The 21,015-nt window shown below is 42.8% G+C and overlaps 1 protein-coding gene across 2 annotated transcripts in view; it reads left to right on the forward strand.

The window, feature by feature from the left end:
• Positions 1-20,537, forward strand: part of LOC142578731 (rap guanine nucleotide exchange factor 1-like) — a 137,753-nt gene extending 117,216 nt beyond the window's left edge. For both annotated transcript variants that reach the window (XM_075688258.1, XM_075688249.1), the window contains 5 exons: positions 2,234-2,328; positions 4,611-4,791; positions 4,896-4,993; positions 19,633-19,764; positions 20,349-20,537. In XM_075688258.1, the coding sequence (XP_075544373.1) occupies positions 2,234-2,328; positions 4,611-4,791; positions 4,896-4,993; positions 19,633-19,764; positions 20,349-20,487 (645 nt within the window). In that variant the 3' untranslated portion in view covers positions 20,488-20,537. The remainder of the gene's footprint in view (positions 1-2,233; positions 2,329-4,610; positions 4,792-4,895; positions 4,994-19,632; positions 19,765-20,348) is intronic.
• Positions 20,538-21,015: the final 478 nt, after the last annotated feature.

Below are 21,015 nucleotides of genomic sequence, written 5' to 3' on the forward strand. Positions count from 1 at the left end.
CCATGCTGTCCCAAGGGTTGCTAAGTTTGGCTACTTTGCACCGAATTAACTACTTTTGAAGACTTGTGGTGGGAAAATTTTCGGGTTGGCTACTTTCTGGCTACTTTTAAAATCAGCATTTTTCTATAAGAACTACAGACAAACCTGACAAAATGTTACAAATAAATGGTATAGTAATGTGCTGGACTACGCCTCTTATGACACACACGATGTGCAACGACCATCCTCACCACGTGTATTTAGAAAGGACGCAAGCTCATCCTTGCAACCGACAAAATTCATTCAACAGGAACACCTTTTGTTTCATTCCATGGAACGTCTCCTTTTATAGTTGAATGCTCAGAAAATTATAAGTTCGAAACGGAAGTTTTATTACGTTTACATGAATTTGAGTAAAGGTGTGTGAGGACACGTCGATATATGGCTATAAAATCTACCAAAGAAACACTTTTCTTAGGTGATAAGAAATCCTGACTAGTATATGATATGCCAAGGCAAAGTTTAGATATGGCACAGGGATACATTGACGAATGACTAAAGAGGGAGAATTGTTCACATGACATATTCGCTGGTACTAGAGTTCAGTGACAACTACTTGCATTTACTTAATCATTTATACAGGGTTAACAATTTCCGAATATGAATACAGGCCACCAGTTCTAACTTTACCCCCGAAGCCACGTTTTAAATAAGTTGAAGGGCTTTAAACATAACAATCCCAAAAGGAGCAGCTCATAATCAGCTACAGCAATGTTAAGTGGTTCTTCAACCACCTTCTTAAGTGGTCGGCCATGGCGGCAGCATAGTGACTTTTTTGGCTACCTTTTTAAGCACCTGCAATGAACTAGCTACTTTTCTGGCTACTTTTAGTGGTTTCCTGGCTACTTTTCACATTTTGGACCTGGCAACCCTGGCTGTCCCTTCCTTCAGCATTTCAACTATGTCGCGACTTCAAAACTCACCAATCGCCTGACATTCCAACACTGGGTGCGCATTGAAGCCACCAGCTTTCTTGGCCCATCCCACCTGCAAATGATCCCCAATAAGGGGCATGCACACTCGTTCATGTAACCCCCAACATTTACCGTGCGGAAAGGCAGTGCACGTCAAGACGTAGTGGCCGGCTGTTGGCCTCGCACTTGCAAAATATCACGTGACCACCAACACGTCGTGTAGGCCAAGCCAAGGTTGCTGGCCAAGCTGGCCTTGCATGTTGACAGTCGACGCTGACAGTCCAAGCTCACCGGCAGTATTTATGTACTTTCGCTTTGGATTGTGGTCAATGACTGCAAGTACATTCAGCTTTTCCTTGAGGGGCCAACACTTGTGCTTCCTCAACGCCATCATCACAGCTGTTGAACGAGCCAACGCATGTCTTGCAAGTGCAATGAATGACTGAGCTGTCTTCGTGCCCAAGTCATTCCTGGCTTTCACTTATGCATGCAATCGACCTTTTGATCGGTCCCACTCAAAGAGATAGGAGGGAATGTAGCTCGTTTGGGTTATCGCCAATTAATAGCATGCAGTACGCTTCCAACGGCGCTATGCCACATGTGCTGTCAAACAAATCAATGAAAATGCTTATCGTGACAGGGTTGGCAGCAATAGCTGTGCATATGATGTGCAATGACCCGCAAGACATTTCTTGGAGATTTGCTGATAGCAGAATAGGAAATGGAATGTGCGCTGGTGTTTTCACATGGCACGAGCAGGCGAGTACTGCGGGAAAGCTGCTGCGGCAGACGACTACTGTTCCCGATCGCACATGCCTCACTCCTTTTATTGTTTATGTGGGACCTAAGAGCTGGAAAACTTATCTACAATTGCAGTTTGTCAATGTACTGCACGTTGGTGCCTAAAGATTGTGTTTTCTGGGAACGTATCAACAGGTAAACAAGAAGCATAACTATATTGGGTCATTTTTTGTGTTCTCTATCACAAACATTGGCACCGGGAAATTGGACCAAACAGAATCGTATCAACAAGGTTCTACTGTAAATATGGTTCTTTGTTGTCTTTAGTTTCCTCTTAGATTTATGTTATGCCACCATACCCTAATGCTGTAACCAAGCTGTAGGTGCAAAAGCATTAATCAATGTATGTGCTCTTAACTATTCTGCTGCTCGCACATGTGAGAAAACAGTTCAGTTGGCAAATCCATCACTCATCATGATAAGTTGTCACAGTGTGAACTAAACAGCACGCGCCAAATAACCATATCGTTATTATGTAGATCTCCGAGATTCTCATTTGGGCGAAAGAGCAAAATGAAGATTCAAGTCCAAACCTGACGAAGTTCACCGAGCACTTCAACAAAATGTCCTACTGGTAAGAGTTGCATTTCAGAGCTCTGTGGTATGCACATAAGTTTAATTGCAAATTGTGTGTGTCATTGTGTAACTGCAACCAAGCCTTTCATGGCCCGCGCAGCTTTGTTACCAAGGAATTTTGTGTAAATCACAAATTATTTCACCAACCTAAGCCGGATGAAACAACTATTGGCTCATTTATCCAAGGCACTTTTAAGGTTGTAAACAGTGTGTCAGGTGAGTGCATTACATGTCTGCCTTTGCATGCAAGTGATACAACCTGGCCTGACTAGACTGGCTGCCCTGTTCCTACAGCCATAAGGTAAAATGACTAAGTGTTTGTGCAGCTCTCGGGGCTGTTTTTAGACTTCTCAGAAACTTCATACACTGATGTTTACATGCCTTCCATTTAGTGGTTGGTACCGGGTAAAAAAAAAGTGATAGAAGCGGTTATGAAAACTTGAATTTGGAACAGACGTAACAACATCAAGTTCCTTGCGATGACAAGCTGCACTTAACTTCTTGAGGTTTAGCTCACATGTGCTGAAAGCACCATTTCCCAACTGAAATTATTATTGAGTAATCAGGTTATGCAAATCAACCTCATGAAAAATGTGATTACTATATCTTGTTCATCTGAGCTACACTGACAATGCCAGCGGGCATCCAGATTTCCTTTTTAGTGGTGTGTGTGAAGGTAATTCGTGCTAACTTTGTAAGAGCCTGAAAATTGGAATGGGCTGGAAAGTAGCTAACCATTGCTAATCCACATAGGAAGACCACAGAAGTGTTCTGAATTCACAAGGTATGTCAGTGGCTGAAAAAGGCAATGTCCAGGTATGCAACTTATTTGATCTTCAGCACAGCACTAGCCTGCAATAAATTTTCACTACAGTTAAAGAAAACTGCAAATAATCGAACCACATGACTAGAAATGTGATCACACGTGTGTATATTATGTTGGAGTGACCACCTGCTTGCATGTAGCTACACATTTGGGCTGCATATGCAAGCAGCATTATGCAACATACTAGTAGTATATAAGCATGAGAACCTATTTGTGTAGCAAATAATAGGACCATTCTCCATCAAAAAAAAATATCGACATCATAAGCCAGTCATCTTTTTGCATGACAAATATTTTTAAAGCGCAAACAAGAGACACGGCACAAAATGAAGGTCATACATAAGACAGGTGCTGGTCCTGTGTATGATCTTCCTCTTGTGCCGTGTCTCTTGTTTGCGCTTTAAAAATATTTGTCAAGTATGCACCAACTAGGCCCACAGAAAGTTCTTCTAAGCCATTTTTTTAAGTATTGAAGTGGTGCTTTTAGAGCTGTGATTACTTTGTTGGTTTCAGGTTATATCTGTATTGTTGATATTACAATATTACCACTGTTTTGGTTAAGTCAATACACATGGCACAGTGACGTAGTGCCTATAAAAGTCTTGCTTATGTAATTGTCATTTTTAGCCTGTGGCTCCGTTGCTCTTGATATTTTTGTTTCTAAGATGTATATGTGCTGTGGTAATGATGGAATTTTTTTAAGGAATCAAATGTCATGCTTTTTTTGATCTATCATTGAAAAAATTATTTTCGATCAATAATCAACAAGTAGACCTGGTTGATTTGTCAGCTACATGTTTGCCCAACAAGCTAGTCATTTCGATGTGTGGCTGCAGTTTATGGCCTGTTAGTGCTGCTTAACCTTCATTATTGGTTCACTGTTCTTTAGACATATTGATATGTTCATGTACGCTTATCAATTCTGTCATTTTCATGAACATTCTGCAGCTTTCTGTATTCATTGGACAAACTGCACCCTGTCCTCCACAAAAATGTTGATAGAAAAGTGCAACTGCTCTACATTTATTAACCACAGAAAATTACCAGATTCTAAGCCATTATTATAAACAAGGGATTGCTAAGAGAACATGTGCTGTTTGAATAACTTCAATCAATTTTGGCTACATGTGCATTATCTTCAGCACAACCCTCATATTTATATGTTACACCTATAATAATAACACCATAGAAGTAAGGCACCTAAAAAGGATTTACGTGGGTTTACTAAGTTACTCACCAGTTAAATTTTTTTACCGCGCTCTGATGTCAGTTGTTGGCAAAATGCTATCCCACTGCCATTTCGCTGTTCAAGTATACCACTTCCAAATTACTGTGCTAATGAACTAGCTGTATTCAAGGCATGCATCACACACATTTTAGTATTGCTGCACTAGCCGCTTTAACTGCATATTTTCTCTTTATTTTTTCATTTCACCTTATTCTTTTCCTGCCAGGGCACGTTCCTGCATCTTGAAGCAGTGTGACGCGAAAGATCGCGAGCGAGTGGTGGTGAAGTTTATCAAAATTATGAAGCACCTTCGCAAGATCAACAACTTTAATTCTTATCTGGCCATCCTGTCAGCACTGGATTCTGCACCAATACGCCGTCTCGAGTGGCAGAAGAACATCACTGAGGTAAGTGTAGCATTTGACACTGCCACTTCGTACTGTTCTGCTGTTTTTCCTATCCCACTATGTCAAGATGTCACTTTATGCACACCTTTTGTGTTTTACTCCAGGGCCTCAAGGAGTACTGCGCCTTGATAGATAGCTCATCGTCTTTTCGTGCATACAGGCAGGCTCTGGCAGAGACAACACCACCATGTATTCCGTACATGTAAGTACAGAGAAATACCTAGTGTTTTATAAAATGCCATAAGCTACAAAGAACATTTGCTGTTTAGTTAATGAAGTCTCATTCTAGTATTTCTAAGCACCATGTGTTTAATTCGTGCTTCGTTTGCCTACTAGCACATTTACCACTGCGTTTCATCCTTCTTTGCTTATGCATGTGTGCATGCTTTCATTTTGGAATCCATGCATGTTGCAGTGTTGATTAATTCTAATAGTACTAGTGCTATCAAGGCGTTTGTCTGTTGCTATGGTTCTGAAACATTTAGCTGTCAAGGATGTCTCGGCAGCACTTGCTAGTCATCTTGAACCCCTTTCAGTTCTGTACAAAGTGCATAAATAACATGTGAAACAAGGTCCCAAAAATCTAAAAAACGTAGTAATACTTGCAGCTGCCAGGTTTATGTACCAACTCATTTGTATACTTTGGCAGTCTGTGAAAGTGTGCTTTCATCATGTTCACTTGAAAACAATCAATGTGGCAACTGTGGTGAACCCTTCTTTTTGCCTTTGATTTAATCTGTATCAGTATCGAGAATGCAGCTTTACAGTCATACAGTGTTGCAAATGCCTCACCAATGTCACCGTGCCTTTTAACCCGCTCTTTTACCTGCACTGTTTTAACTCGCTGTGGTGGCATCGTGGCTTTGGCGTTGCGCTGCTAAGTCCAAGGGTTTGCGATGCAATCCCAGCCACCACGGCCACATCTCGATGGGGGCCAAATGCAAAAACGCTTGTGTGCCGTGCATGAACTCCAGGTGGTGAAAATTAACCCGGAGTCGCCGACTACGGCATGCCTCATAATCAAACCGTGGTTCTCACGTGTAAAACATAATAATTTAGTTTTGTAACTCTTTCCCTACCATGGGGAAAATAGGCGTTATTTTGTAGGTTATGCCAGACATTTTATTTTTCAGAAGGAACTACTGCACTCAGCAGTTTATGTAATACATAAACAAAAAGCAGAGTGAATGCACTTTTCACGCATAAGAGTTTTATTAACGAGATGTATGTCATAAAAAAGATATTGAAATGGGTAGAGATATAAGGTAAATGGGACCGTGTTTACTCTGCAGAAGATATGGCCGGTACAACCAGTATGGCTGAACGTAAGGTTAGCCCCACTACGTCGTCTCTTTCGTGTTGTTAGTGATCGTCGTCTTTGTCCCTCTCATGGCACTACGACATAACCTCCGGCAGCGAAAGCACCCGGCGCCTTCTAGATGGCGGCCGCATGATATGGCTTGAAATGACCCATGTGGACGATATCAGTTGACGTGGACGACGGGGAAGCATCGGCTGGAGCTACTTCATAAGTCGCATCACTGAGCTGGCGGGCGACGTGGTAAGGGCCAGAGTACTGGGAGAGCAGTTTTTCCGATAGGCCCACACGCCCTAAAGGAGTACAAAGGAGGATGAGGTCGCCGGCAGAGAACTGGACATCACGATGACGGTTGTCATAAAAAGACTTCTGTCTTGCCTGCTACTCAGAAAGGCAACAGTAGGAAATCTGACGTGCCTGGTTGGCTGTAGCTATAGCGTTGTGAGGGTACTCGGACGGGGACTCAAGAGCAGTTGGCAGGAGCGTGTCGAAAGGCAATGTTGGGTCACGACCCAAGAGGAGATGAAGGGGGAGTAAAGAGCGGTGTCGTAACATGACGAATTGTGCGCGAACGTCACAAATGGAAACGCGGCGTCCCAGTCACAATATCTGAGGAGACATGCATCGAGAGTATATCTGTAAGTGTTCAGTTCAGGCATTCAGTGAGGCCGTTCATTTCAGGGTGGTATGCTGTTGTAAACTTGTGTTTCGTGGCACAAGAACGAAGTAGATCTTCAATAAACCGAGGTAAAATGTAGCAGCCCCTGTCTGTGAGAAGCTGGTGGGGAGCTTCATGGTGTAAGATGACGTCTTTAAGCAAGAAGTCTGCAACGTCGGTAGCACAACTGGTCTGGATGGCCCATGTGATGGCATAGCGGATTGAATAATCCATTGCAACAGCGATGTACTTATTTCTTGACCTGAAGTGAAGGTGCAACAACGATGGTGGACGAAGAGGGAACACACACATACACAGGGCACCTTCTGTGTGTGTGTTCCTTCTTCGTCCACCGTCGTCGCGCCAGGCGCCCTGTGTGTGTGTGTGTTCCCTCTCCGTCCACAGTTGTCACACCTTCACTTCAGATCATGCTAAACCAACACGCCCAACTATCCATCCTAACAACTTATTTCTTGCTCTGGAGGTAGGGAAAGGGCCCAATAGGTTGAGGCCAACACATTTCGTTGTCGTCATCTTTGGTGGGCGTGACAACAAATTTTGTTGTCGTCACACAGGTTGTCAATCATCAGGAAAAAAACCCGTCGTCTGCTACGAGAGGAACCGTGGAGAAGTGGTTCACTTCAGAGTCGCGCGCGGTGGCGAGCATGATCTTGAGAGTTGCTATGGCAACTGTGGCCGTCTGCTAGTCTCGCGCTGGCCGGCGCAACGAGAGGGATGCCGATAGTGGCTTCTTTGGTTGTGTTGCTGGCGAGAGTTGGCCTAGAGAGAGAGAAATTTATTTACAGAAAGGCAGAGAGGTCGGCCTGAGCTATAACTTGCTCTGGCCTGCTACTCTACTCTGGGGAAAAGGGACGGGGAGGGAAAGGGCTGATGAATGATGATGGTGTAAGGAAGAGATGCGTATATACAAATTCACAGAGTTGTGGCATCTCTAAAGCCGTGCGTCCAGCCCAGTGACTTGGAGAAAAGCTATAGCGGCTCTTGTTACCAGGGCTGCGCTGGTTGCATTAGGCCAAGGACCTAAAAGAAACTCGTCCGATAGCGGTCTCTCATGGATCTTTGCTATGGAAAAGACAAGTTGCTGTCATTCTGTGACGAGAGGTAACGTACGACATGAGCGAAGGCGAGTTGCGAAGGCAGTTTAGGCACCTCAAAAACAGAACGCGATGATCTGCTAGAAAATCGCGGATCACAAGATTTAGTAGCGTTGACACTGCGACGTAAGTGCCGTGCATGCTAGGTTTCTTTCTGTAACTTTTTTTGTTTTTTGCTACGTGTTTTCAGCAGTGCGTCTGGAATGTAGAAGCTATTAGGGTTGAGGGAAAAGAAAAAGGGGTGTGAGATTTCTCTCCACACTGCAGGAGAAAGCTGCAGTCAAGAACGTTTCCTTGACCGCGGCAAGACTCTCGAAGTTGAGGGATGCATGGACGGAACTCTCATCGCAATCGTCCACCCTAAAAAGCTGAGCCGCAGCTAAATGAAATCCTATTAGAGCCTCGGCCTTCACACAGAGAACCGCTTAACTTATGGTGCACCAGCTAGCGACAAAAAAATAAAAATAAAGCAACGCAGATAAAATTTAACCACTAGCTGTCTGCATCGGAAGCTCAGTTATTACTGGAAATTAAACATGCAAGTGTTGTATACAAACCACGGAGTAAGAGATTTAGGAGGTGAAACTCCCGTCAGCGCGAGCGAGCGCGGGCGACCAGATAAAGTCACAATTGTTGTATGCGCAGACGGGGCCATATACAGTGGCGGCTCCATGCGGCGCGTCGTAGAAGCCGCGGCGAAAAAAAAAAAATGCAGCACCCGGGCACCGGCGCGCTCTCAACGGCAGTAATTTCTTTCCAGGCCGCCAGGCGCCGCCAGCACGATAACGGCTCCGCGGGCTTGTGACCTTTTCTGGTCGCCGCAAACAGCGGAGTTTCCTCTCCTAAATGTTTCTTGCTCCGTGATACAAACCAATATTTTTTTTACTGAACTAGCAACATGCTTCAATTACTATATCGTCTCCAAAGTACAAACAAAAATGATGACATGCGACAGAACGCCACACGTTCATTGGTCTCCCTCGAGCCGCGACATTACACTCTTTCTCCGAGTGACATCGCCTTGACGTAACAGCCAGACCGAACCGGTTCCAAGGCAAACCATTACTGAATACGGCCCCAGTTCTCTTTCGCGTCCTGTGGCACAGAGTGTCCGTGAGCAGCGCGGAAGGTCTTGGAAGCGGCATTTCAAACCATTCATAGTGGTTGGCCATTTTTCCTTTCTATTTTGATGATTGCGAAAGCTTCGGAGTGCATTTGAAAATCACTGCCTGGGGGTAAAAAGGAAACTTAGAAAACAAAAATATAGTTCTCCTCCATTAGCGGGTTAACAATACTCAATGGGCGCGGTAGGGAAAGAGTCAAGGGGTCCTTCACCAGATCACATAGCAAATTTTGGTTGTATGCTGAAAATTGTTACGCGTCCTGTGGCAGCGTTTTACAGCAAGAATTTTTCAAGTTGGTTCATTAATAGCAGAGATGGAAATATTTGAGTTGTCGCAAGTACATGATTTCAGGACGCAAGCTTCACTGCCAACACAAACACACTCTCTACTTGCCCCTGTCTAGCCTCTGCAAGCGAAATTTCTTGCCTGCGTTCTCCCATTCCAGAGCCGGAGGATCGTGTTATGTACTACAGTGAAATCTCGTTACTACAAATGCCACATTAATAAACTTTTCAGAAATCCCCAGCTGACTTCTTACAGCTTTAATGTAAAAATATTTCAGTGCTATGAACTTCAAAATAACGATCATTATTCAGTTTCCATATCATGTTGACAGTGTCTCTGTACTACGAACTAATATTCCGAAATCTGACGATTTCTTACATTTCCGTGTATCTTACACAGAAGCCGAAACATAGCAGGCGACAAGGCGACAAGGTGCGGAAAGTGGACCCTACGGCCCACGAGTTCAGAAAACCTGAGACTGTGCTCAATAAAAAAAACATGGGAGATAATTTTTTTTTTTAATCTATTACGGAGGTGACAACGCATCGGGTTTTGCAAGCACATGCTCTGCCCAGGCATCGCAGGCAATGGCCCATGCAAGTGTCGTCTAGCAACGAAGACACGTCTCTCCCTTCTTTCGCCCTTCTTTCTGCACACACGTCTTTGTTTCGTGCTTCTTTCTGCGAACGAACTAGCTATGCATGCCGAGAAATGTAACGTGGGGATGCCACATGGTCGCACTTTGCACTTTCCGGACGGTGTCATTTATGCACTTTGAAATAGTTCAGGTGTCCACCTCGAGTGAGATAGTTGCAGTGCCCACAGCAAGGAATGTGAAAACAAACAAACAAGAAACATTGCACTTCGGAAGCGACCTAGAGCTTCATTTTTGTCAATAGCTCTCAGCATCTGCTTTGCACACTTCACTCTTACTATACGGTGCTTCGGTGGTGTGTGGTGACAGAATATATGGAAAATAGCAACAGCGCCGGCCGAGAGCCAACAGCGACGTTTTAGTAGATAGCTCAAGCGGTGAAAACTTATGAACTGATGGGTTGATGGGCGAAATGGTTAATTTTTTGGCTTTCACTATAACAACCATTCAGAATAACGAACGTTTTTTGGCAGTCCCACGTGATTCTTCAATCAAGATTTGACTGTATATGTCACAAGCCCTGCCATCGTTCTTTTTTTTTTTTTGCATTTTTGCTGCGCGGCACGCTTCCAATGACGGCTTCGTGCGTGAGCCTGTGAGCTGTTGTGTTTGTCTCGTTTCGCGCACTGTGCAAGAGAACACCTGACTTACGATAAGTCAGTGACACATGAGTACTGAGGCAGACCTTGTAGAAAATAGCAGACAGTTTCTTTCTCTGCACGCACGACTGCAAGACATTGTAACAAGCTGACAAAACGGAAGTATGTCCGTCTTGCTATGTCACAGAGTAAAACAAAGACTTGCAGACATTTGGTTTATAGATATTATTATTTCTCTAAGCCTTAAACCTTCAAGTGAAGCAACAGATCAAACAATACCTGCTGTCGCCTTGAATAATTCTCGAAGTCACGTGTCACGGTGAGTGATATTTCAGCAATGCAAATTACGTAAGCACACTTGTGTGTCTGACCTCGACTCTCCGACTGTGAGCACGGCTTCCTTGAGAAGAAGGCTCGCAGCGTTTGGTTTGAAATTTCAGCTGTTTTTGAGGCACGCAGTGATGTAATATTTTGCAGACACAATCGTCAGCACACTTTGTATACAGTGTGCTTCTCTGTTTAAAATGGCCAAACCTGCTGGGCCCCTTAACATTCATATAATAGGCTGTGCTCATGAGTGGTGTGTCTCTAGATCAGTTGCTGCAGGCCCGCTTGACTTTCTCAGTGGTCTCAGGGGTTCTGCGAACCACAATATAAGAAACACTGGTCTGTCAAGTTGAGCTGAATTTATCCACTTATAATTTTGCAGGTCCGGTATTCTTGTGTGTGTGTGTGTGTGTGTGTGTGTACACACACACACACACACACATAGCAAAGCCCCATCAACTAGCACTCGCATATCGGAATATTGTATAAGTCCACATTTCTGCAATATTGAGTTCCCGACTGCATTTATTACTCTTTATCTTAAAGGATTTTCCAGCCGAACTGCAGATATCTCAAAATCTTAACTGAGAGTTGAAGGAAAGTGCCACCGACACGTTACACAAGCTCTGAATGAGGCTGCTGCACCTGCTGCAAAGCATACGCCTCCACTGAATGTCAAACCAAAGCCCAGCAGAGTGGCGATTGACATGTTTCTTTGGGCTAGTTGGTGCGACATTGTAGGTACGTGCAGTGTGGGCAGGCGGAGACAGAGCAAGGAACAAGACAACACAGTGCATCGTCCTGCCTTGTTCCTTGCTGCACCTCTGTTTGCGCTGTATGTACCTTCAGAGTAGCGACTTCTTAATAATGGCATCAAGCAAGCCTGTAACATGTCGCATAAGACATACAGGCCGATAGGAGAGGACGTATGTACAGGCAGTCTGTGCAAAATAGCAAGGTTCATTTGCCTCACTTTGTGCAGCAAACGTCATTAACTATTGAATGCATGATTTCCACTGGTTCACTTTGCGCCCTGTGCTTTGCGTATGATGCTAGAGAGAAAGATTACCCTAATAAATGGAATAGGAGAAAGGAGGCATGACTAGAAGTGCCCCTAAAGAATTCAGCATCCCTTGTGGAGATGGGTTTGCACAAGGCTCACCCTATGAGCAACAGTCAGGTAAGGGCATGACGCTCTTACACGTCAAAAGGCGCTACGGCAAGGTTTGTCAACTCTCTGATACGGCGCAGGGAAGGCTGCAGAGTCAGATCGCCAACAAACATGGGTTTATTCACCTCAGATACAGCATAGTGTGACAGTCATGGTGCTTACGGGCAAAGGCTCACCACAAGACCGATCGAGTATGTTCGCCCGCTGCGCTAGAGTTAACCAGGAAGCGTTCCACCAAGCGCAAGAATGAGAAGTCGCGGGAGCAAAGGTCCAATATAATGAACTTGCTCCGGGAGGGAGAAGCATGGTTTGTGCGGGAAATTAGCTCCAATGTGCTAGCCGTGTCTGCCATGTTGCTGTTGCAGCGACGGTTCCCGGAGATCGAGCTAAGCACAACGCACGAGCTGGAGGACGAGGCGAGGGAAGGCACCTCGATCCTCACACCCTTTGTCGACACTTTCTAAAGTGGTGAAAAACAAGCAGAAAGTCCTAGATGAATTTCCACAGTGCTTCCTTAGCCAGCAAAAGCAAGTTCGAGCCTCAAAGTTCCCAAGCACTTGTGGTGTGGCTCTGGAATGTCAGAGCAGCCAGTCTTCCAGTGACTACGTCAGTGATGATAGGGAAGGCAGATGCACTGTCCTTGCAAACGGTCTACACTCACATCAGTTGCAGCAACTGCTGATTTCACCGATTCAAAAGAAGTAATTTGGTCTCCAAGCCCATACATGACAAAAATGCCAGTGTTGATGCAGTGGGTGTTGTTGGATTCAGGAGTCATGATCTCGGGATCTGGCGTCCCCCCCCCCCCCAACTAAGGGTCGCTCTCTAGCCTACGCCACCAGTGCATCCTGTAACAGGTAGCTGGTGTACGTTAGCAGCACGTCATATGGATGCTTAGCATCCCCACGCCGTCGTCCAAGCCTTCTTGACGAGGGTTGCTCCTTTAGCGATGAGTATGAGGACGAGAGGTTGGGGAAATAGGACAGGGGTTTATTTACATAGAAGAGGCAATTTTATTTACAGAACAAAGGATCCTCGTACTGGCCAGAGCACGGAGTGCAGTACATCTTTCTCGTAGCATGAGCTACATGTCAGAACACTGACTACATCTTTTGGGGCAAGCAAACCAGAGGGACCAAAAAAGTCCGCTTTTAAAACAGTCGTCTTCCCTAAGTGACTAGACTGTGTCACGGCCAATCGTAATTGTCAAATTGTTCGCAAAATCTCACCCATGACATCGCACCGTTCCACCGGACTCCGTCTCCAATGTTGCACGATCGCCCCCTCATATGAAGCAACCATATGGCAATTTGGGAACCTGAAGTCGATGCAGTTCCCACAAAAGCCCTCAGCGTTGGCCCCTTGCAGCTTAGTGGTGGGCTAAGTTAGTTAATGGGCTTTCCGTGACGGTCAGTGTGTCAGTGTCAGGAGACTCACCTTCGCAGTCGTTACCGCTTCCACGGAGGGTGGCGGTTGTTGTCGCCTCGAAGTGAGCTCCTTTGTTTGCGCATGACAGTCAGTGTCGGGCCTCATCGCTGTATGGACGATGCTGGTGGGACGTACTGTTAACTTCTGAAAGCTGAAGCGATTAGTCTCAGGAAAGCAGGAGAGGTTCGAAGGTCACTGCCCCCGCACTCCGATCGTAACAGTATGTACAGCTGATGCAATTATCAGCTCATCTAGCTGCAAGGAAAAATTGTCAAGAAAGACATCTTAACCTCCACGAAGCTTTTATAAGGTGTTACCCAGCCAATGCGTACACACCAAAAGGACACGCATATACTATAATGCATTAACCATGAGGAGCCGCTTCTTCTCATTATCGGTGAAGCACTCAAGTCTGGGTGCTCCCAAAATGCATGACTGCTAAAAGATGTCAATAAAGAAGGCAGCATGGATGGTGGCGATACTTTCTAAAGAGTACGTCCATGCTCTTGTTGGCTATATGGCAAAGCAAAATTGAAAAGATTTGTTTAATGTGTACAGTTGGGGCCGGGTAACAGCAAAATTGATATTTAAGGTGGAGGCAGTCACAACAGAGTTTCTGCAGCCAACATATGTCTGTGTTACAACCGACAAACCAAGCAGTCATTGAAGTAACTTTTAAGCTCTACAGAAAGCTTGCTCCATTGCATTCTACTGCTCTATGAGAACTGCAAACATTATGAAGTTCAATGGCTGGCTGCTCACTGATGCCTGGCAACAAATCATCCATCGCCTCTTGTGAACTGTTTTGTGCACATGGATTTTCTTGTGTCGCAAGTTAACCAGAGCCAAATACACAAGAATACTTGAATGGCTGTGAGGAACTGCAGTGATGGAATAGCTGTACCAATTGCACCAAATTGTGCCGAGAGCAGTCTTTTAGTGGAAAATTGCACCGAGCTTGCACCAAATTAAGCATGAGAACGAAAGCCTCATTCTGCTGATGCTGCTTCATTAGTAAAACTGAAACCAAACCTTAAAGCACTCCGTCGTCATCATCCTGGAAGTCACAGGGCAACCATAGCCACGGATATAGCCAGTACTGTTAGTCCTTCAGTCTTGTTTAGTAATTTGTTTAGTATTCTTTAGGACCTTCGCCCAATTTGTGGTATGTCTGTCCATATCTAACCTCTTTCACACCAACTTGAGTCACTGGATATTCCATGATCTAATAGGTTGAGCATTAGGCTGCTGTGCTGAGGAAACTGGGTTCGAAACCAACTGTTGGACATGTTTTAATGTGCTTAGCATTATTTGGGAACTTCACCTAGTTTGCTTAAACTTTTTCCTAATAGCCTGACAAGACCTGGAAGCAAAAGATTTCCACCAATAGACTGAATTTTTCTTTATTAATATGCTCGAACCTCGTAACAGAATTGAAGAGGGAGCCAAAATTACTTCTTTGTATTGATTATTGCCTTTTACTGCAGTATATGCCCGATAGTGTGCACAACTTTAAACATGCAAAGAACACTATAGCTCTGTGGCCCGCCAAACCGCTACGCCGCTGCATGTGCAATGAACTTTTCATAAAACAACAGCAAAAGATTCTCTGGTGCGTGCCGTGCCAAACATGACTTCTTAGCACACAACACAACAGCAGCCTTCTTCTGTTCCAGTGTGATGGTCTTTTGCTTCCGCTTTCTACATTGCTGGCCCATATTGTTGTGAAACCAGTGATACAGCTACAGGGTCACAGGGAACTTCTAGCACCCTGCGATGCGAACGAAGTCCATCATGTTAAGCAGCGTGGGGCACACAACACAGTGCGCTGACTACGTAGCTGGTGCGGTAATTCTCAATTGGCATCCAGGACTTTCAGAGATAGTTTCACTTTTCCAAAATTTTCGAGCCCATTGAAGTATGCGATTGACAGTACGCTCTTGACACTGGGCAATCACTTTCGCCCTGCGAAAGTGATTTCTTTCTTCTTCCTTTCTTTCCTTCCTCCTGATTTCTTCCTTCCTGATTCCTCTCTTCTTCGTGGCGTTGCAAGGTACTCTCCACCCTTTCTTTCTTCGCTAGATGTTGGCACCAAATATTCATGCCGTGAAGCTGTCAAGTCAAGAAACGAATGTGTCTAGAGCCCTTTCAGCCATAGAGTTTCCTACATTTACTCGAGGGAACTCTGACGCTGCGATCATTCAGCCACCATGGGTATGATGGCTTGTGCATGGCTTTGTCTGAACTACGTGCTTGGGGCTTCAGACATTCTTGTAGCTTCTTTTATTACACTTTATCTGGGCCTAAATTGGACTGATTTTCAAAGCAATTTATACTTTTTTTAAATGTAGAAGGTATTATGCAAAAATGCGTAATCGCTGCTAATTGCAATGGTTCCACTTGTCCATGCCTCTGTGGCGTAATGTTTTCAATGATGCACTTCTGTGCTAGAGTACCTGTGTTTGAATCCTGCCATCAGACACTTTTAATAATGTTTATTTAGCCATTTATAACACAGTACTTTCTTAAAAATTATCACTTTGCAAAGTCACGAAGCCATTTAAACTAGAAGGATGAAATTTGGGCAAGTTCATGTACCACCCATCATTCCCATGCTGACGGAACTGCCCTCTTAAAGAAGAAGAAGAAGAATTTTTTTATTTATTCACTCAAGAAATTAAAATCACAGTAACAAGATATACAGAAGGAGGTCCCAAAGCGCAAGGCTGTAGGGGGACCTCCTGTTCTAATTAGAAAGATCAAAATAAGTTAGGTTACAGCAAACGCAGCAAAGTTTTAAAGTTGTCTACAAATAATTACACATGACAGCAAAGGAACCGAAACATTATATGATAGTACAAAGAATGGCGTTATGAACAAATAAAAGTAACAAAACAATTCAGGTTAATGCAAATACAGCAAAGAGGTAGAATTGTTAACATGTATTAATGCAAGAAAACAAGTCAACTGAAAACATGGCATAACACTGTACAGAATTACATCATGTACTGAATTAAAAACAAAACAAAACATGGGAAGTGAAATGTAGGTGAAATGGTGAAATGTGAAATGTTAAAGACATATAATGGTTTACCCATAATGAAGCAAACAGAACATGTTAAATTACATTACAGCATTCGCAAGTTAAATAAATATGAGAGTAAATGCTTTTTAAAGCTGCCTATACTAGGAGACAGCTTTATGTCCGTTGGAATACAGTTCCAGTAAGACATCGCTGTGAACGATGAAGTGAATTTGCCAAAATTAGTTCTGATTTTAGGTAATAAGAAGTTGTTAGCTAATGCAAATTAAGTATTATTATGATTAGCAAGTTGTTCAGTGTTAAAGATTATTTGGGGAATGTTTGAGTGAAGGGAATTATAGACACGGATTGCCATGTTTAATTGAAATAGTTTATGAATTTTGAGAGGCACTAGTGCATAGTGCACTAGTGAGAGGCACTAGGCACTAGTGCCGCAGTTCCCTCTAGTAATTGTAGGAAACTCTATGCTTACAGCTATCAAAATATTAAGTGGCCGGATGGCATGCTTTCAATCTTGGCGGCGCTTGAAGCGATATATCATCACGACGCGTTTTTCAATTGTGACTGCAAAGTAAAGGTACAATCAGCCAATTTTCAAAAGTGAAAAAGTATATTGTGTCACCAAAGTTACCCATCGCTGTTATGCTAGCGAAGGTATAAAGCAATACCAGTAGCAATAGTAGCTTATTGACTTGTGATGGTGTTTGTGGGCTCTAAGCTTGTCTACTCAGACCTCAGTATGATGAACCTCAATTTAGCGAAACTTGTGATGTAGCAAACTGTTTTTATTTACCGATCTTAGTTCCATTTAAAACTGTGCATTGTTTTTCGCAATATAACGAAGTAATTTCATGACATGGTTCTGATTTAACAATGGTTTCGGTCATTTTAAGCATGCACTTGGAGCCTGTATGGCTGGCAAACCTAGCAAAAGAAACTATAAAATGTCGGCCAAGGAAAATGTTATTGGCAAGCATCCTTCCAGACATGAAAAGTTCGAGCAGCAAAAATGCCATTGAAGCGCGCACACCAGGACGCAGTATGCAGGAGACAGCATTGCACTGTTTGTTGCACGTAACAACTTGCAGAGTCTACGAGACGTGCAGCTACTCGGAAAGCTCAGAGAAACATGAGAGCTGACGATTCCCGCAAGGGGGGGTAGGGAAGGGACAAGCGTGCAATAACATAATCAAGCAAGCGCTGGAGGGGTCAGGTGGTGTAATAGTTATGCGGAAACCTGCAAGGTGGAGAGAAGTAAATAATTAAGGGAAAATCAGACATCCACCCATTCGTAGCAATTGCTACAAAGGGTGACCGCAAAGGTGGGCAGGGCACATGTGCCTAGAGGGAGATAGCAAATAGGCGCGCATCTAATCCCCCTGTGTCCTGTGCCTCCCTCTGCCCTCTGCCCATAGGCTTCTTTCACCCTAGAAAAAACATTTTTATGTGGCACGTATTGAGCAACAGAAAGCTGTGTCGAGAGTTTTTCATGTTGCTCTACAATTTTCTCGTTGACACTTTTCACCTAATTATAATATTTATGCAATTAGGCAGAATGCAGAAAGAATTATCTGACTATCTCGAAGTGACAGCAAACAACATTACCTTGGTTCTGTCCAGCTACGTGGCACTTGCATATTTTTAAATCTTGGTGCATGATAGTTGGGACACCATGTATATTTATTGGCAGGGCAATTTTACTTCGTCAGAAAGAGGTTTTAAGAGGAAGCTTTAGCTTGGGCCCAACTCTGACGCGGCCTATTTAAATACATGTAAAATGCAAAAACGTTTTTCTGAGATAACCCCTGGACCAATTTTAATGAAATTTGTTGCACTTGAGAGAGAAAGTTAAATTCTAGTGACTGTTGGAAGCGGAATTTTGATTTAGGTCCTGGATATTGTTAAAATAATTTTCAAAAATTCGGAAGTTCATAAAAAATAGAAGAACGAAGTTTGTAAATTCATAACTCTGCATCAAAAACAGATATCGCAGTTCTGTAAACGGCATCCATTAGACCATTGAAAGCAGACAAATTTAATATGTCATTTTATATCTTATGTGAATTTTTACGTTGTTTACAAAGGTTCTGCAAAAGCTGTATTTCCATACTACTAAATTTTTTGAGCTTCAGGTATAGCATATCAATTTTGTCGGCTTTAGATGTACTATTATATGCAATTCACAGAATTGTATTATCGTTTTTCGTTTCTGAGTTACAGAGTTGTAAACTTGATAGTTCCTTTTTTCGAAAATTTGCTATTTTTGCCAATTTTTAATAAAAGATTAAGGACCTAAATCAAAAATTCGAAACCAACTGTCACTAGATTTTAAGTTTTTCTTTTAAAGGCAACAAACCTTGTCAAAATTGGCGCAGTGGTTGCAGAGAAAAACAAATTGTCCTTTTACATGAATTTAGATAGGAGCACCCGAGCTAAAGCTTCGTCTTAAACACATGGATCTCGATGGGGATTTCAAGGGGAATTGCATTTACTTCGTTATGTCCCGTTTCATTATAATAAGGTTTGAGTTATTAGCCATATTGTGCGTGCATGCAATTTATTTGCCCTGAATGGAAGTGTGCAAAAATAAAGTAGTATTTGAAATATTTATGGTTGATACAGTAAAGGTTACCACGAACACAGGTGAATGATTTTCATCACTTATGTGGTGTTCGTGGTTCAGCAATTGAATTCTAACACATTTATGTTTCATGCTTAAAAAATGCATTCTACATTTTCAATTTTGTTATAAACAAAGCATGACCAACCAGCTTATTCTTAGCTTGTCATATCCTATAATTCGTTATATCTTTGTTATATCGAGGCTGGTATCACAGCCTTGATATCACAACACAGTGCTACAAATATATTGGAGGCCATGCATTAGAACATTGTTAGGTTTGTACAAGAGTACACCTATCCACTGTTTTTACCATCTGGACTATTCCATTGCTAACTAAATGTCTGTTCCTCTGTTTTATTTTATTTTTATTTTTTAGAGCTTTCAGACATCAGAAGGACTTGGGTTCAGTAAATTGCGGCTGTTTTTGAGGATGCTGGATTACATATTTTGATTTCATCACAGGCATGCTGTTAAATGCTGAACTTTCTGTTTCAGTGGCCTGATACTGCAAGACTTGACTTTCGTGCATGTGGGGAACACCGATTATATCACAGATTCCATTGTGAACTTCACTAAATGCTGGCAGCAGTTTCACATTCTTGAGCCAATGAGATGCTTCAAGAAAAAGCAAGTATTTTATCTTATCATTTTGTGATATTTTGAATATTTTTTTCCTTGCATTGTTGCCTATTTTGTGTAAAATGCCAAATTGAGGTGCACTTAAGCCCATGCAGGATCTTGGGCAATTGTCAGCACAGTCAACTGCATGCTAACAGTTTTTCTTTTATCAACAAAAATAGAATCCAAATAGACATTTCCAATAAGTTTCCATATGCAGTATACATGTACACTTTTTTTTTTTGCCTTTACGGTGTTGAAGCTGAACAATAAGTTCCAAGCTTTGTAATCCCAGCAACACTTTTTTAAAATTATTTTATTTAAATTCTAATTTATCTTATCCTTCATCTTGTTGAGTGGCTAACCGTGGCAGCTGATGGCTTCAAGTGAACAGAATGGATAGAGAAAAGAATTGCAACATTATATTGCTCCTGGAAAACTATAAGAAGCAGTGGGGGTGCCCGTTGTAATGAGAACATTTGAAGCCTCCAAATTGTAACTAGGGCTGGAAGCAGAACATTGTGCATGCTTATTGTTCATGCTGATGTGCAGGAGTATTACATGCCTGACTCTTGTGGTTCTCTACCTTGCAGGCCATTTTCATTTAAGCGCAATGAGCAAATCATCGACTTTTTCAACAATTTTGAAGACTACCTCTCAGAGGATGCGATGTGGGAGATCTCTGAGAACATCAAGCCACGTGCAGGCCAAAAGAAGAAAGACTACAGCTGAAGCACTTATTATTTACGCTTGGCATTTATCATGTGCATCCCTTCATGGTGCCTGCTTGCTTAATCCATTTACCAGACCAGCCATTTCTTTTAAAACCGAGTTTTCTTTTAAAACCAGACTTATTCAGTTTGTTTACTCGTGTTCATTTCATTAGTGCTTTTATATGCTTTTATATGCTTTTATGATAGTTTTGAAGATTTTCCTATAATCTATGTAGTGTGCGGCCGTGACAGCTGTGGACCATATAGAGTGTTTTCTTTATTAAGTCATTATAAAGCGAGGCAATCACTGGTGCTTTTGCAGCCACCACAAGTTATTAGTGCGATGTCAACCTTCAGAGTGCAATTATTTTATTAGATTTCCTTGTTGTTATATAGGTGTGTTAGTATTGCTAATAATTTATTCTTGTCATTTAGCTGTGTAAAATTTATCTTAAGGGCTCTCTTGCCCTTCCATGTGTGAAAAGTATGCAAGCCTCAAAGTCTTTTTCAACTTTTGATTTATATAGTGCTCTCTATATTTATTGAC

The sequence above is a fragment of the Dermacentor variabilis genome, chromosome 1 (assembly GCF_050947875.1).
Source record: "Dermacentor variabilis isolate Ectoservices chromosome 1, ASM5094787v1, whole genome shotgun sequence".
NCBI classification, from domain to species: Eukaryota; Metazoa; Arthropoda; class Arachnida; order Ixodida; family Ixodidae; genus Dermacentor; species Dermacentor variabilis.